Below are 18,114 nucleotides of genomic sequence, written 5' to 3'. Positions count from 1 at the left end.
AACCAAGACACACTGATGCTAACTCAGTTTTGTTTTTGTTTTCTCACTTGTCAAGACCCCAACAACAAGCCAGACTGGCACAAAGCACTCAAAATCTACACAGAGCCACAGTTCTGTGTGAACACAGTGCAAAAACTTCTGTATGACCCAGTTTGGGAGAGACCCAGAGCAGGAGCATGGCTTAAAATCACATCACCTAAAGGAAGGCCAGAAACCAGGCAGCTCATCACTTTGCTGTGTTTTCTGTCCAACTATATTTTTCTCCTTTATTATGTTAGTCAGGTGCTAAACAAATGAAATCAATTCTGAACTTATAAAAAGCAATTGGAAATGTCTAGTCTTTTATAGTGAAATCTCAACTTAAGCAGCCCACAGCACTTGGAGAAAAATCAATCATCATTTCCATCCTGCTACGTGTGCTACTAAAATTAAGAATTGATGTTCGGCTGCAAAGGAAAATTATTTCAAGAGAACCACCTTAGCAACAGTGTTTAGTGTTCATAAACCTCCTGTTTACAGTTCTTCTCATGGCAGACAAACTCCTACATCCCACCATGATATATAAATAATAATGAGGGATCCTGATTTACATACAGTTTCCATCTTAATGGGCATCAAAATTGCAAGCAGGGCAACAGCACCACTTATGGTAATAGCAAGTAGTAAACATGTCCTCAGCCTAAGGAGGCCATAAACCAGTGTTAAACACCCCTGTAATTGCAGCCTCTCCCACATCCAAACCAAAGTTCAGATGATTTTGCCAGTAGCCTTTCCACAAAGACAGAAAGCCTGGAATGGGGCACCTGAAGCACCATTTAACTCTGATGCGGCCTAAAGATTTTAGCAACATGCTCTGCCCATTTGGAAGCAGCATTCCCTGCATCTTCTTTGATCTACTGCAGCCCAGCCTATGTAACTTGTATGATATTATGTGCAAACCACATTAATATCTCCCAGAATATGCCACAAAGCCATCCCTGCCTCCAAATAATCTCCAGCCCACCAGCTCTAGTTATGAATGAGCACACAGGAGATTTCCATGCCATGGGAGCTGCTGTTTCTCCAACACCCAGGGGCTGTGTGACATGCTGAGCACAGTGCTGTCCCCTCCAGCCCCCCTGGCTTCCCAGAGACTTTCCTCAGCCCCTCTGCTGTGGGGTTTGTGGTGGCCACAAACAGGAGGGTTCTGTAATCAGCCTGTGGCTCTCAGGAGGTGCCTGGGAGGAGACAGCCCCATCTGCCCCCCAAATCCACCCACAGGGTGCTTGGCTGCCTAAAGAAAGGGTAAGGAGGGTGATGACCCTCCAAACCCAGCTTTCTGAAGTTTTTCCCAACCAGTTTTGATCCAGCTGGCTCTGCCAGCCGTTGGTTTCTTACCCATCAATCCCTGGATTCAGTCCCACTTACACCACCCTCTGTTCACCCCCTCTTTTGGTGTTTAATTAGTGCAATTAGCACCTGGGATATCGCCTCCTGAGCCCACCTCCTCCATGGAGAGCATTCCCACCTCCCTGGCTCTCCCTGATGCCAGGAGGGTCACACTGCATGGTTCTGGCTCTGCCCAGTCCTGCTTTTCTCACATCTGTTTCAAAAAGATTGCAGTCAACTTTGAGCACTGAGTAACTGACTTTGATAGGGAAATTACTGATCCAGTATACAGCAAACAACAGTGCTCTAGAACACTGTTAAATCTGAGTCTGGAAAATGAACTTGAATAAAAAGCATTCCAGTAATGTATTGTGACAGCTTTTAGTGAAATCAGCTCCAATAGTTTGATTCTCCCAGGAATACAGCAAGATAATCCCACAGCCTTGAGTCGTGGCATCAGCAAGAAGACACTTTTATGATTAATGGCCCCAGAAACCCAAATTACAGCAGCAGCAAATGAACAGTGTGTTGAAAATTACTCGGTGGCTTTTTGTCTGGGCTATCATGCTGGTATCTGGGTGTGCACTGACACCTAGTGGGATGGCCCCAGGCTGGGAGCAGAGAGGTAAACTGGGTTATTTTCTTAAAGAATATCAACAGCCAGCCCCTCTTGATACCTTGGCTTTTAAGTTTTTCTCTTCTGTTTTGGTGTGCAGCTTTTACCTTTATATTAGTGTTACTGGGATCTTTTCACAGGGTGGTGAAGACAAAACAATCCTACAGGAATGGGATGGGGATAAACTGATACCTTTGGTTTTAAGTTTTTGTGTTGTGTTTTGGTATGCAGCTTTTAGGTTTATATTAATGTTACTGGGATCTTTTCACAAACAATCCTATCCTAGCTGGAGACTCAAGGACAATCTCTTCAAACTTCAGGCCCAAAGCATGAGGAGGGTTGGCCCACATGAGAAGGCCCACATGAGGAGGGTGGGCAAGCAAGCAAGGAGGATGAAACTTCATCATTTGAAGCTATTAACTGGGCAGTTCACTTCTGTATGCAAATGGACTAAAACTTATAAAAATGTGAGATCTCATGGCCAAACTCTCTTTTGCTTCCATCTTGGAGCCATCCAGGTACTGCCAGGCTGTGACCTTTGAAGGCACCTCAATAAATCTCCACTTTATTGCTCTGAACTCCATCCAGCCTCTGCTCCAGCTCCTTGAGGCATCACTTTTGATGCTAAACCTGCGTGTCCACAGTGGGATGGTTGGAACCGAGTGATCCCTGGGGTCTTTCCCAATGCAAATCATTCCATGAGTCTGTAGTTGCTGTGAGATGACAGTGTTGGGTTATTTGTGCCCCTTCCTCTCCTGCAAGCAAAGTGATTTAGTTTTGATTGTCGAAATGTTGCACCTCTGCCATCTAAAGGGTTAATTCATCACTTCTCTTGTTTCTGCTCTGCCTGCCTGGGTCACCCCCTCCTCATTTATGGGCATAGGTGGGAAGAACAGCAGGGATTTGGTGTGGATCAGTGCAAGACTAGAGATGCAGCTGGAGGGAGAGCTCAGCCAATCACTGTGATGTTGAAATTCTCTGTGCTGGTTAAACTTCAGGGTGCCAAAATCAGGGACCATTCCTGGTGTGAGCCACAGCTCAGGACAGCATCCCAGAACAGGGTGGGGTGGAAGGGACATTAAAGCCCATCCCATCCCACCCCCTGCCATGGCAGGGACACTTTCCACCATCCCAGGCTGCTCCAAGCCCTGTCCAACCTGGCCTTGGGCACTGCCAGGGATGAGACATCTGGTACCCATGGCTCCTTTGGGAGGTTAGGGACAGCCCCAGGGGACTCAGTGCCCTCCCAGGGAGCCAGGCTGCTTCAGCCCCTGTGTCTTGGACCCACCTGAGATCTGCCTGAGACAGGGGAACAGAGCACATTGGAAGCCCAGTTCCAGTGCAGGAGGGTGGCACCACTGCAGGACTCCGTGCAGGGATTCAGGCACTGGTTTGATGTGAGGAGCTGGAGCAGAGGCTGGATGGAATTCAGAGCAATAAAGTGGAGATTTATTGAGGTGCCTTCAAAGGTCACAGCCTGGCAGTACCTGGATGGCTCCAAGATGGAAGCAAAAGAGAGCTTGGCCAGGAGATCTCACATTTTTGTAAGTTTTAGTTCATTTGCATATAGGAGTGAACTGCCCAATTAACAGCTTCAAATGATGAAGTTTCATCCTCCCTGCTTGCTTGCCCGCCCTCCTGTTCTCACATTGTTGATGCTTTGGGCCTGAAGTTGGAAGAGATTGTCCTTGAGTCTCCAGCTAGGATAGGATTGTTTGTGAACAGATCCAGTAACATTAATATAAAGCTAAAAGCTGCACACCAAACAGAACAGAAAAACTTAAAACCAGAGGTATCATGTTTCCAAAGCAGGTCCTGCTGCATCACTCAAACCTCACCCAGAGCTGGGCTTGAATCTCAGGCAGAAACAGCGTGAGGAAGGTTTGTCAGACACCTACAGGCCAGCAGTGCCCCAGCTTGTCGGAACCCAGGACATCCCTCTGGCTGTCCTGAGCAGCCAGGACCCTGCCAGGGGGCTCAGAGACCCTGGCACAGAGCCCAAGAACCCTGTGGTTTTGATTATGACCCATGGAGCAAATTACCAACCTTAGATGAAGATCTGCAAGCCACAACAGTTTAAGTAGAATGACAGTGAATTTATCACGGGGTGAAAAAGTAGATTTTGGGGTTTTTAGAATGGGGGTTCAAGGGGAAAGACTGAGAGATCTGGGCATGTCCAGCCTTTCTCCTTCTTCTTCTTGGCCTCCATCTTCTGCTGTGATGGTGGTACTTTTAGATTGGTTTAGAGTAGAAGCTCACTGTCTAACACAGGTGATAGGTGTTGGGAAGTAACTGTAAACACTTTACACGTAGTTTTTAGTACAAAGACATAACACCGCCCCGGGGGAGGCAGAGTGCCTGGACTGTCTTGCTGAACGGATCTCAGCTGGACAGGAGAAAATATTTCATAGATAAAGAACAATAAACAACCTTGAGACTGAGAACTGCAGAGTTTTGACTCCTTCTTCGAGCGGCAGGCTGGGAAAAGAGACTTTCTAACATTTCTCGGGGTCACTCGGAGCAGCGAGAGGCCCCGAGACACCAATTGCTTCACCCACATCCTCAGACCCATCCCGGCCATTTCCAGCCCAGCTCCCGGCACGACCGCACAGCAGCGATGCCAGGCACCACGGCCTCGTCCCGCACGGGACCGGCTCCTTCCCGGTGCCACCACCTCATTTCTATTGGGAGCCTCACAGCGCTCGTCATCTTTACTTTGGGGTTTGATAGCAGCACCTGCCCTGCCCGCTCAGCTCCTTCCTGCTATCACAACGGCGAGTTCTAGCCTCCGGAGATGTACCGCTTCTCTACGAGCAGTCGCGGCGATAATTCCCGCAGCGAGGGCCCCACATCCCGGCCGAGGCGGCAGCGACACCCCAAAATCAACCAGCGCATCCCCGCTCCCTCCGCCAGCCCCGTCCCGTCCCGCACCGCCCCGGACGCGGCCCCGCCGCGGAGCGCTTCCGCCAGCGCGTGCGTCGAGCGCTCGCCGCTCCCATTGGCTGGAGGGGGCGGCGGGGCGGGGCCGAAAGAAGCGGAGACCTCTTCCATTGGCTGGAGTAGGAGGAGGGGCGGGGCCAGGGCTGAGGCGGCCGTGAGGGCGCGGGAGGCGGGTCCGGGTGCGGGACGCGGCCCCGGTGAGGGGCTCGGTGCGGGACGCGGTCATGCGGGCTCCCGGCGCGGCCATGCGGCGTTTCCTCGGCCCGCTGCTGTGCCTCCTGGCGCTGCGGCTCCCGGCGGGCAGCGGCACGGCCGCCCGCGGGCTGGACGTGGCTTCCTACCGGTGAGTACGGAGCGGGCGGTGCGGGGCCCAGGCGGGCCCGGGCTGAGCGCTCCTGCTTGTGCCGCAGGGAGCGGGTGCGGGCCATGTTCTACCACGCCTACGAGCACTACCTGGAGAGCGCCTTCCCTTACGACGAGCTGCGGCCGCTGACGTGCGACGGGCAGGACACCTGGGGCAGGTAAGGGCTAGTCCCGGGCGGGGTGGGGATGGGCCGCCCCCCTCCGCCGGGTCTCACCTCGCTTCTCTCCTCCGCAGCTTCTCCCTGACTCTGATCGACGCTCTGGACACGCTGTTGGTGAGTAGGAGCCAGCCCTGAGTGCCCGCAGCCTGCTCAAGGCCTCTGTGCGCCACCTGTACACTTGGATTTTATGTGGTGGTGCCAAAAGTCAGTTATTCATTGACCTGAGAGCTTTCCATTTCCCTTTGCATCACCCCTTGGGATGGGTGGCAGAGCACCCCTTTCCTGACAGCCTCTGGTGTAAAATTCTAAAGTGTGTGAAAAAAGATTTTTGAAAGATGGAACTGTCAGGTTTTTAGTAATGTGAAAAACGTCAATCACTTGTTTTTAAAATTTTAAAAGTTTAATAGTAATAAAATGGTTATAAAAATAGTAATACAGTTAGAGTAATAATAATTTGGACAATTTGAGTTAGGACAATGTGAGACAATAGAGACAAAGAGTTACGGACAGTCCGGGTACCTTTTGCTGGGCAGCATGAGCCCAAAAAAGGGCCCACGTTAACAGAGGATTAAGCCTTAAAAGCAACAGCCTGTTGCATATTCATACACCTCACACATGATGCATAAATTCCATTCAAATACAGGATTCTGTCTGGTCAGTGTCAGCTTCTTCCTCCGAATCCTAACAGTGCCTTCGAGGCGGGAAAAAGTTGTGTCTTCTGATAAGAGGGCAATAAATTCTTTTTCTATGAAAGATTCAGGTGTCCTGTGGCTGCTATTTCACTGCAAATCCTTTCTTTAAAAAAAGTAGCCTACATAGCATCGTTTCTATTTTAACCTTATGTTATAACCCAAACCTATATTTAACACACTACTTAAGAGAATTAATACAGCATTGCTTTCTAACACAACACATATAATATTCATTTTAATATTCTGCGAAAAGCCAATCATAAAATATGTATTTTGCACAGTAATGTCTGTAGTTAATGATGTCACCAAATAGTAAACCCAACTAAAATCAGCCCCAAATATTGAGCTGCTCTTTGTTTTTCCACGAACTCTAAGCCTGAGTCTCTATTTCCCTGCAGATCTTGGGAAATGTTTCCGAGTTCCAGCGAGTTGTCAACGTGCTGCAGGAGGGGGTGGACTTCGATATTGATGTCAACGCATCTGTCTTTGAAACAAACATTCGAGGTGAGCTGGGGTTTTCTGGGAGTCTGTGTTGGGTTTCCTTCTTGTACAAATCTCAGAGGAGGTGGTCAGAGGGAATTTGGGACACAGAGTAAGAGGAACCATAAACAGAGAGAAAAGCCACAAACAAACGTCACTTCCTTTCAGTCTTTGCACATCCCTTTTTGCTTCCTGTCTCAAGACAAGCAGAAATAGATGTGGCACTTTCAGTATTCTGGTGAGAGGTTTTCAGCTTTGGAATAAATATATTTTTCACTGCAAGCATACAGATTTTATCCTCCTGTCTTTTGTGTGCTGTTTTGGAATAGAGATTATCAGTTTCTGGGATTATTCTTTTTTTTTCTTCAAAATCACAAAGGCTTTCGGAGTCTTGCACCTTGAATGCCTGACTGCTTCAGTGCCATCTAGCTAAATAACACCGTGGTTTTTAAGAAACAGTGTTTTATTATACTTATTCAAAAAACCAGTGTTTATTATACCTGTTAGTTATGCAAAACTGTTAGTTATGCTTCTGTTGTTTGTCCTGCCAAATATTGCTGTGCCAATTTTTGCAGCAGTGTAATTTCTCTGTGGTTGTTACGTGACCATAGGCAAACCTGTGAAATAACTAGTATTAGCTAATTTAGCTGTATTAGCTATATAAGTAATTACTAAATATAGCTAATGACTCACAGCTGCTGTCACATTGAAATTTTGGCCTCTTCCTAGAAAACAGAAATATATCATAGAATCTGAGAGTGGTTTGGGGTGGAAAGGACTTTAAAGATCATCCATTCTACCCCCTGCCATGGCAGGGACACCTTCCACTATCCCAGGCTGCTCCAAGCCCTGTCCAGCCTGGCCTTGGGCAATGCCAGGGGTCCAGGGGCAGCCCCAGCTGTTCTGGCCACCCTGTGCCAGGGCCTGCCCACCCTCCCAGGGAGAATTCCTTCCCAATATCCCATCTAACCCTGCCCTCTGGCAGTTTAAAACCATCATCCCTTATCCTGTAACTCCACAGGTTTCTGCTGCCCTGCAAACAAGCAGCAAGAAACAAATCACTCTTCTCTTAACCCATTCCTCCCCACATGGTGTAATGGATTCTGCTGTGTCCTTGCAGTGGTGGGAGGGCTCCTCTCTGCTCACCTGCTCTCCAGGAAGGCTGGGCTTGAAGTGGAAGCAGGCTGGCCGTGCTCAGGACCTCTCCTGAGGATGGCTGAGGAAGCAGCTCGCAAACTGCTGCCAGGTGAGCCCCTGTCTGCTGTGTGTCACTGTGCTGGGGATCAGGAGCTGCCTGCTGCCTGTGGTGGGAGATGCACTGCTGGATGAGCCAGCTCAAAAACCAGTCCTGTGGTCCCTGGGCTCCAAGCTCAGTGCTCCAGGTTTAATTTGTAATGTACGTGTACATGCCAAGTGCTGCGTGTGCTTAACACATCAGTGTGCATGTTGCTTGTTGAGGGGAAATATATTTAATATAAATAATAAGTAAAGGCTGAGAGACAGCAGCTTGTAAAGACAAGAAGATGCTGCCTCATGTGCTTTTTGTGGGCTATGTGCCCTCGTGGCATGGCCCTGTCCCCTTGTGTGCACCCATGGGGTGATCACAGCCTCACTGTTTGCACTTTGCTGGCCAGTGTGTTCAGTGACCACCTTGCTTGTGCTGTAAAAAAATGTGGGGATGCAATCTGCTGCTCTGGCAAGGTGGAAGAGATGCCCAGGACCTTCCCAGGACTGTGTGTACTGTGGTATTGTGAGGTCCCCAGGACGAGGTGAGAGATGAGAATTTGACTCCGTGTTTTCAGAAGGCCGATATATTATGTTATGTTATGTTCATTACATTTTACATTACACATTACATTTTACATTTTATTATACATTATATATATTATATTTTATTATATTTATTTATTTTATTATATTATTAACTATATTAAAAGAAAGAGGCTACATCAGAAGGCTTAACAAGAATGATAATGAAAGCTTGTGACTGATTCTTCAGAGTCCGACACAGCTGATGGTGATTGGTCATTAATTAAAAACAATTCATATGGAACCAATCAAAGATGCACCCGTTGGTAAATGATCTCCAGACCACATTCCCAAACAAAATCTGATAATTATTGTTTTCATTCTTTTCTGAGGCTTCTCAGCTTCCCAGGAGAAGAAATCCTGGTGAAGGGATTTTTCAGAAAATATCATGGTGACAGTGTGTACCCTCTCTGACCCTCCCAGGATCACACTCAAGTTCTCATTTTGTTCTCTGCAGTTACTCCAGCCCCCATATTCCTGCCCATGTGCAGTGGGGATGTGAGGCACATATTTACTTGAGAGTCTGTTAAACACAACTCTGAGCATTTCTGTGACCCCAAAATCCTGTGTTTCAGCTTTCCAGACCCCAACTGGGATGCCCTATGGCACAGTGAACCTGCTGCATGGAGTAAACCCTGGGGAGACCCCAGTCACCTGTACTGCTGGAATTGGCACCTTTATAGTGGAGTTTGCCACCTTAAGCCACCTCACTGGTGACCCAGTGTTCGAGGACGTTGCCAGGAAGGCTTTGAAGGCACTGTGGAAAAATCGCTCGGATATTGGGCTGGTGAGTGAGCAATGGACTTGGGATGTGCTGGGCTGCTTTGTAGCTTTGTGGATGCAATTCTAGGCATGAAAAAGCATCAACAGAGAGGAGATAGAGTTGGATAAATAACCACAGTGCTCCTAACTGGGCTCAAGGCTCGTGCTCACCATTGTTGCTGAACACCTGCAGCATCCACATCCCTGTTTCACTGCAGCAGCCCAACATTATCCCATTGTTCTGGCCCACACCAGATGTGGCTGGGAGACAAATGCCTCCTGCTGGGTGCTGCAGCTCTTGTGACAGCAGCTGGAGCAGATAAAATGAAAGGTCTGTCTGATGCCTGGTGGGACAAAGGCCTAGGGAAGAGAACAAGAGTAAACTGCACTGAGATGTTACCAGCCTGTACAGCTCTGGGGTTCAGGAACACCCAGAGCTGGGTGTATTATCTCCGTGTTAACTGTCTCCTGCTCTTTTCTATTGCTGCTTTTTCAACCTCTGTGAAGTGTTGGTGTTGCATATGTGAACTGAAACAGATTTATTTTTACCCTGTGTTTATTGCCAGAAATTATCCACAGGCTGTATGAAGAAATGTTTCCCTTTGTTTGCTTTGGGATTTGTTTATTTTTGATTTATATCCCAAATCCTTGATCATTGCTGGCTTTTTTTCACGTTTGCTAAGAAAGACATGATTGTGTATTTAATTCTCCATCAGCTGGGTTTGTTCACAGGCTGGAGAGTGCCAGCATATATTTAAATATTAACATGGCAGCTGTTGTTCCTTTGACATTCTTGGCCTCTGTCTCTGTATCTGCACCTCTCCATCCTTCTCTGCTCATTTGAAAGATCAGAATTAGGACCAGACATTTCATGTTGAAATTGTGCATTTTTACAGTAACATTATAATGTGTTGTTTTGGCCAGTGAAGCGTTGATATTGGAAGCATAAAATGTTTATTAGATATATAAAATACATTATCAGCATGAAAATTGTAGTTTCTACAGTTTGCATATAAGCATAACAGTTGTGTTTTCTACAGTTTGTATTTCTCTGATGCTGATAAATGTGTCCTGTAATGGAGAAAATGCTGGTTGGAATGGACATTGTATATCTGTGAAACTGATGGTCTGAAAACAGTACCAGGATTTCTTGTGTCACTTGAAGCCCCTCTCTCCTTGTCCTTCCCTCCTTCCAGGTGGGGAACCACATTGATGTGATCACTGCCAAGTGGGTGGCCCAGGATGCTGGGATTGGGGCAGGGGTGGACTCCTATTTTGAGTACCTGGTTAAAGGAGCCATCCTCCTGCAGGACAAGGAGCTGATGTCCATGTTTTTAGGTGAGTCTTTGTTTTCTGTGGGAAGGAGGAGATGAAGGATCTATTGGGACACATTCAAGACTGTTCTGAAGGCTTTGCTGTAATTCTTTTGAACAGTCTGTGATAACAGAGTTACCTAAGTGAGCACCCTGAGAAGTCATTGAACATGGCTCAAGTGAAAAAGGGGCTTCTCTCATTCTTAAAAATAAGCCTTTTTTTGCTTTCTTTTTCTTTTTGTTACAGATGGCTTACCTACCCATCTGTTTCTTTACAGAATATAACAAAGCTATCAAGAATTACACCAAGTTTGATGACTGGTACCTGTGGGTTCAGATGTACAAAGGAACAGTGTCTATGCCTGTGTTCCAGTCTCTGGAGGCCTATTGGCCAGGCCTGCAGGTAAGAGCTGTCATACCAGCAGCATCTGCTGATTCTGTTCATCTGTCAGGGACTGGTCTTCAAGAAAAAAGTTACAAATATCATCTCATCTCTGCAGGTTTCAAAGTTTGGTTTGTTCTCTGGTGAAATCTGCAATAGCCTGAGCCTGTAGAAGGTGATGTTGAAGAAAATGTTGAATCTCCCATTCAGCATGATGGGAGGGCACTTCTGTGGTAGCAAGCTCCACTGACAATGGTCCCATAATCCAAATGGGAATATGAGGAAAAAGAAACACACACCTCTTTTTCTATCACCTCACAAATGTTTCATTTGTGTGAATATTTTCCCGTCAAGAGCTTTGCTTTCTCATCAGTCTTCTTGTTTGGACTAAGAATTTGTTTTCCTAACTGAGAGATTGGATGCTGTGATTGACTAAACATTTGATTGAAGAAACACAGCCTTCTTTAAAAAAAAAATCAGAGTCTTCATATTATTTCAGGTGTGGGAATGTGATCCGCTAGAAAAACAGCATTTTCAGTCTTACCTGTTCTTAGGGCATCGTGCCCAGTATCAGTTACCCCACTCAGACTTGCTGAAATACCCATTTCTGTCACTGGGTATTGCTTTGCCTAGACCAGTGCTGTTGCATCAATTCCTGTGCTGCTTTTTTCACTCCCGTGTTTGTTTGCTGTTTCCTGTCTCCAGAGCCTCATTGGGGATGTGGATAATGCCATGCGCACCTTCCTCAACTATTACACGGTCTGGAAGCAGTTTGGGGGCCTGCCTGAGTTCTACAACATTCCCCAGGGATACACAGTGGACAAGAGGGAAGGATATCCACTCAGGCCTGGTAAAAAAACTGAAATTAAAAGGGACATGAACTCCTGCTTTAGCTCTGCTTGGGAGATCAAATGTTAGCAACACCACAGCTTCCTCCCCAGTTAAGCTCTGACTCAGTTCCTGCCGGGATTTCAGCTGGGATTTCCAGAGTTAAAGCTGCAGATTTTGTTTTCCCCCACTCACAAAGACAGGAAGGAAACAGGAAGCAAACCATAATGTTATTGTAGAAAGGTGGCCTGTTAATGAATTTTGTTCACAGTGTGGAATTTGACATGTTTAAGTGTTAATTGTCTGGCATGGGGTGCTTCAGTCATGTGAAATGTTAAAGGGACTGCTTATGTCGTTTAAATTTGGGAAGTGAAAGTGAATAGACTGTTTCAGGTCTGCATCTAGGAGGGATTCTGTGTTGTCTGTGATACTATAAGGAAATTATCTCTCTTTTTTTTCTCATTTTTTACAACTCTGACAAAAAAAAAAATTAGCCTGATTAGTGGGTCCATAAATGTAAATGAGAATAATGAACTTCCTTTTGGTCTGAGTGTTCAGGTGACATCCACACTGGACAAATCTACCAAAAATACTCATCAGCCCTAACTGTCAAAGGTGTTTAAGTAAAGACCTGTTCCTTTAGTAAGTAAACACAGATGGTGCTGATGTTGTCTGTATAGAGTATTTCCACTCTATTGTTCAAAAACTCTATTTTGAGGATTGAATTTCTTGTTTGTAATCCTTTCCAGAAGTATTTTGTTTAACTTTGACAACTGAGTATTAATCTTTTTGTCTCCTGTTTCTCTCCCACTCGCTGAATGTGGGAGGGAGCATTAGTCACTCTTACCTGAGCTGCTGCAGTCTACTTAGAGGGAATTTCTTTGTAGCACATCCTTAGGAAAAGGAAAATCTGTGCTTGGAGCCAGGCAAACCAGGCTGTTCACCTGATTATGCTGAAGTATTTTTAAATTAGTTCAAGGAATAGCTCATCTTCTGTGTGTGTGTGGTTTGATAATTTTTGTGCTGGCAATGTTTGGGTGTTTTGCAGAGCTGATTGAGAGCGCGATGTATCTGTACCGTGCCACGAGAGACCCCACACTGCTGGAGCTGGGGAGAGATGCTGTGGAGTCCATAGAGAAAATCAGCAAGGTGGACTGTGGCTTTGCAACTGTGAGTGCTAAATCCTCTGCCATGGCAGCTGAAGGGCTGCTAAAAATCAGCTTTCAGAGTGTTCTCATGAGTGATGTTTTGTCATTGATTCAAGCAATCATTTTGGGCAAAACATTACTTTTTTTTCCACAAACCCCTTGTATTTCTCTGTGTAGCTGCTCTGGTGATTGCTGGGCATGTTTCTGGTTGTAGCTTCCTCACAGTGGGCCAAATTCTATCGTGGGCTGTTGCCCTAGAGCCCAAAACATGGGAAAGTACCAGAAGCTTCTCCTGCATTTCTAGTAGGTGTTGCAACTGAGCAGGAGGACTCTCATGCAGGCTCCTTCTGTCAGCTGTGTGATTCTGCTTTCCCACTATGCCTTGAAAATCTGGTCAAACACACGAGAAGTACAGTGAATGATTTTTATATAGTTATTTAATAGAGGATTTCAAACATGCTATCAAGCTCTATTTTACAAAAACTCCTTAAAAATATTGGGAGTGAGTAGGTGAAAGCCTTATGATTTTTTTTTCTTTAGTGGAGAAATGATGGGAATCTATTCTCCTTGCCCAGACTGAACTGAGGATGAGTTTAAATGTTAGGAAGAGATTTTTCAGTGTGGGGGTGCTGAGGCCCTGGCACAGGGTGCCCAGAGCAGCTGGGGCTGCCCCTGGATCCCTGGCAGTGCCCAAGGCCAGGTTGGACAGGCCTTGGGGCAGTCTGGGACAGTGGAAGGTGTCCCTGCCCATGGCAGGGGATGGAATGAGATGATTTTTAAGGTCTCTTCCAACCCAAGCCATTCTAGGATAAGATACAGGGTGAGTTGGTGTCATACTGTGCTGTTTAACTGAGATTAATTCCAAGTTACTTTTATTTTTCTCTCTAAATTCATAACCTATTGAATTCAATGTAACTGTAACCCACTCTGTTCTCTTGTAGATCAAAGACTTGAGGGACCACAGGCTGGATAACCGCATGGAATCCTTCTTCTTGGCTGAAACAATCAAATACCTGTACCTTCTGTTTGACCCAGACAACTTCATCCACAATGATGGCTCAGACTTCGACGTGGTGGTCACACCCTATGGGGAATGTGTCCTGAATGCTGGAGGGTACATCTTCAACACTGAGGCTCACCCCATCGACCCTGCTGCCCTGCACTGCTGTAGGAAGCGCAGAGAAGAGCAGTGGGAGGTGGAAGACTTGATGAGGGAATTCTACTCACGGAAGAAAACCAAGAAATTCACTTTAAAAAGAGCTCCTGACCATGGTGAAGGGGAAAATGCTAAAGACTCCAAAGATGCCTCTTCAGAGAAAGCTGGAGAGAAGAGAAACTCTAAGAAAAGCTCACACTCCCTCCTGAGCTGCCCCAGTCAATCCTTTAACTCCAAGCTTGCAGTACTGGGACAGGTCTTCCTGGATAACACCTGATCCTCTTTGCATCATCACTTCAAATTATTGAACTTGTTTCAGATTCTGGGAATATATTTTTATAGTTTCATAATGGAAAGTGTGGTACCTCACAATGTGAATTCTATTATGAAGTGAAACAACTTCCCATTAAATTCTGCTACTGCTCCTTTCTAAGCCATGACTCAGATGCCAGCTGTTAATGCCTTCGAGCTGCTGATCTCAAAGCAGTTGGTTGCCTGAATATCAAGCAGGTGTCCAGAAAAAGAAAGGTCTACGTGTTAAATGTACCTTTTTTATTGCATTTTGTGAGTTTTAGAGGCTTACAGAAAGATACTAGCTTACTTTGTTCTCTAAAAATGAGCCTGAGTTTCTTGTCATAAGGGGAAAAGGAGGAATTACTGTAGCTTCACTACAACTCTCTGTGTGCTCCATCTTTTATCTCTGGCCACTTTATAAACATGTAGTTCATGTTGAAAAATTGCTGCCCAGTGGAGAAAACCTATTTATTTTGAGTTGAAGGCTCAGTTTTGTTGGGCATGAAGGATGGTGTGGGGGGAGAGGAGCACTTGGAATATGGGAAGGTACTCAGTCCCTCTTGTTTCAGTTCAGCACCTGTGTGGGTCAGCACCTCCTGCTTGAAAACCATTTTAGTGAATGTCCAGGTAATGTCTGGACAAAAAACTGAGCTGGAGGGTGGGCTAGGAAATGTTTGGTTGATTCCACAGTGTAGCTAGCTTATCTCTTATTTCCCCATTTTCTTCCTCTTTCTAACTTCCCTTTGTGCCCCATGTATTTCACTGTACCTCAGTCAGTGCAGCCACCCCAGGGTGCCCCAGCTGAGGTGAACACGAGCCATGCACAAGGCTTGGGTGGAAGGGGACTCAGCCCAGGCTGAAACTGCAGCTGTGCTTTGGTGCTGCAGGCAGCTGAGCAGATGTTCATGAACCTCTTGGTGTTCAGCTGACTTGCACATCCAAACCTTTAAATACATTATTGGTGTCTTTGCAACAGCTGTGTGCAGTGACCAGGAAAGGAGGAATCAGTGTGGCCAAGAGGTTTTCTTTCTAAAGGAAAAACCAAAAGCAGGGCAGAAAAGTGATGGAGTTTCTTCAAGCCTGCTGGAAAGTGAGGAGGTTGGAGCAAGCTACAATTATATGAGTAGGCTAGAGGTACAGGAGAAATAAATCCCTGTGAGCAGGGAAATACTTAAATACAGATGGACCAGTGCCACTCTGCTGATGTGTGGTTGCCTTGAGAAAGTAATTTTTGTTGTTGTTTTGACCTGGATTAATGCTGTAAAGTTAAATAAAGTTGCATTTTACCCTTTGGGGTAGAAATCTTGTTGCAGTTGTGAATGAGCTGTGGTAAGAGACACTTGCAGTGCTGGACAGGCATATTGAAAGGATTAGTAAGCTACAGAGGTTTTGGTTGTGTCCTTCTTTCCCTGGCAGCTGGGACAGTGCAGGAATTCTGCATTGACACAGCCCTTGCAGCCCTTCTGAGACAGGAGAACCCAAAACCAAGCATTGTTGGACAACGATGAAGCTCTTGTTAGCGGCTCCTTGTTGTCACCATAGGTTATCTTTTTATTTTCCAGCTGTTGACATCTCACACGCTCTTCATTCTTTAATCTGCGGAAAACAAACCCCAGGCCTTCTCCAACAGCTTTGCTCAGTGCTGGGTCAGGTCCTGAATCTCAGCATTGTCCTAGCTGTGAGGTGGAGGAAAATAATGGGACAGGGCAGATCTCCAACTCGTTAGATCCCTCCTGACCAGGGCATTTTGGTACCCTCATCCAGGAACTTTCAGCAGCAGAACCAAGGAGCTGTGGGCTGGGGAGATGAGGTTGTTCCTCAGCATGGTTGGAGGTGAGAGAACTCATCTGTGCATGGCTACTGTGGGTAATTAGATTGATCTTGATCAGATTCCCAGATTTATCTGAGTAGGAAGGCACCCAGACAGATGATCGAGTCCAACTGCAAGTCAGTGGCCCAGACAGGAACTGAAACTTTGGTATTATGACCAACTGAGCTAATCTCGGATTAGTGCTGTGGGCTGGGTGACTCAGAACAACCCAGAACAGCCTCAACTGTTCCTTGTTCCAGTGTTGTTCCATCTCACAAAGCCTTTATTTTAACAAAAACAAACTGTGATCAGTGTCCTCAGTGATCTTTTCCTTAAACAGAAAAGGGTGTGGCTGGGCCTCGCTGATGGAAATAAAGGCATTGGGATGGAAATCGAATGGGAGGCAGAGCCACGGGTGTTATAGGTAAAAATCGATAAAGCCAATTTAATAATTAATAAAAAATATATTTTATTCCATGATTGCAAATACGGTCCTCGATCAGCCACAGTCAAAAAGACAGGATCCGCGCTGAGTGAACCTTGCACCTCCCTCTGTTCACTAACGTCGGTCCGGGGCTGTTTTTTACAGTTTTTTCTGCCTGAGGCAGAGGTGCGTCCATTCTTTTGTTACTCAGCATATGCATGAAGTCTCTTTTGTCTGTGCGGGGCTGGACAATGATGTTTCTGGGAGGGTTGATGTCGAGTTAGGGGAATCCAGTATTCAGATGTGTGTTCCTGATGACTCTGGTTATCTTGATGGAAGATGCTTATTGTGAAAAACGCCAATCACTTGTTTTTAAAATTTTAAAAGTTTAATAGTAATAAAATGGTTATAAAAATAGTATTACAATTAGAGTAATAATAATTTGGACAATTTGAATTAGGACAATATGAAACAATAGAGAGAAAGAGTTACAGATGTCCGGGTACCTTTTTCTGGGCAGAACGAGCCCGAAAAAGGGCCCACATTAACAGAGGATTAAGCCTTAAAAGCAACAGCCTGTTGCATATTCATACATCTCATACATGATGCATAAATTCCATTCAAATACAGGATTCTGTCTGCTCATCGTCAACTTCTCCGAATCCTAACAGCGCTTTCGAGGCGGGAAGAAGTTCGTGTCTTCTGATAAGAAGACAATAAATTCTCTTTCTCTGAAAGATTTAGATGTCCTGTGGCTGCTATCTCAGTGCGAGTCCTTTCTTTAAAAAAAGTATCCTACACAGCATCGTTTCTATTTAAACATTTTTTATAACCCAAACCTATATTTAACACACTACTTAAGAGAATTAATACAGCATTGCTTTCCAACTCAACACATATAATATTCATTTTAATATTTGCGAAAAGCCAATCAATAAAATATGCGTTTTTCACAGTAATGTCTGTAGTTAATGATGTCACCAAATAGTAAACCCAACTAAAATCAGCCCCAAATATTGAGCTTCTCTTTGTTTTTCCATGAACTCTAAGCCTGAGTCTCTATTTCCCTGCAGATCTTGGGAAATGTTTCCGAGTTCCAGCGAGTTGTCAACGTGCTGCAGGAGGGGGTGGACTTCGATATTGATGTCAATGCATCTGTCTTTGAAACAAACATTCGAGGTGAGCTGGGGTTTTCTGGGAGTCTGTGTTGGGTAAAATACGCATTTTTCACACTTATCAAGTGTTCATCGCTGTTGGGTGTTCCAGGATAGCCCCGGGAAATGCCCATCTCCCCACCGGCCACGTCCTTTCGCTTGCTAATGAGGCTCTCTTTCCTTGCTGCCATCCGGAGTTTCACAATTTCGATGTGCCAATCTGCCTCCTGAGTGTCAGCGTTTCAGATTTTTGTTACACGCACAATTTTATTTACAACTTTATTTCACATCTATTTCCTACAAGCACGAATTATCTCACACCACACATTGCACGGGGGGGCGGCAGCGCGGACAGGCCGCGGCTCCCATCGCTCCCTCCCACACGGCGGGCGCCCCTTCCGGCCGCCATGTTGG

General features: G+C 45.9%; 1 protein-coding gene across 1 annotated transcript; it reads left to right on the top strand.

Annotated features, from left to right (window-relative positions):
* Window positions 1–5,109: 5,109 nt before the first annotated feature.
* On the top strand, window positions 5,110–14,328 carry LOC115911898 (ER degradation-enhancing alpha-mannosidase-like protein 2). The gene is made up of 11 exons (XM_030963170.1): window positions 5,110–5,267; window positions 5,335–5,445; window positions 5,523–5,562; window positions 6,539–6,644; window positions 7,741–7,866; window positions 9,005–9,216; window positions 10,388–10,529; window positions 10,783–10,907; window positions 11,592–11,736; window positions 12,763–12,884; window positions 13,804–14,328. The coding sequence occupies exons 1-11, from the start codon at window positions 5,149–5,151 to the stop codon at window positions 14,293–14,295; spliced, it is 1,740 nt and encodes a 579-aa protein (XP_030819030.1). The 5' UTR covers window positions 5,110–5,148; the 3' UTR covers window positions 14,296–14,328.
* Window positions 14,329–18,114: the final 3,786 nt, after the last annotated feature.

The sequence above is a fragment of the Camarhynchus parvulus genome, chromosome 20, assembly GCF_901933205.1.
Source record: "Camarhynchus parvulus chromosome 20, STF_HiC, whole genome shotgun sequence".
NCBI lineage: Eukaryota > Metazoa > Chordata > Aves > Passeriformes > Thraupidae > Camarhynchus > Camarhynchus parvulus.
This window is presented reverse-complemented; position numbering and strand designations above follow the sequence as displayed.

Coding starts and splice junctions, on each gene's coding strand:
- LOC115911898 (XM_030963170.1), top strand. CDS start 5,149: ATGCGGGCTCCCGGCGCGGCCATGCGGCGTTTCCTCGGCCCGCTGCTG. Junction 6,645..7,740: donor CTTTGAAACAAACATTCGAG/GTGAGCTGGGGT, acceptor GTGTCCTTGCAG/TGGTGGGAGGGCTCCTCTCT. Junction 11,737..12,762: donor AGGATATCCACTCAGGCCTG/GTAAAAAAACTG, acceptor GGTGTTTTGCAG/AGCTGATTGAGAGCGCGATG.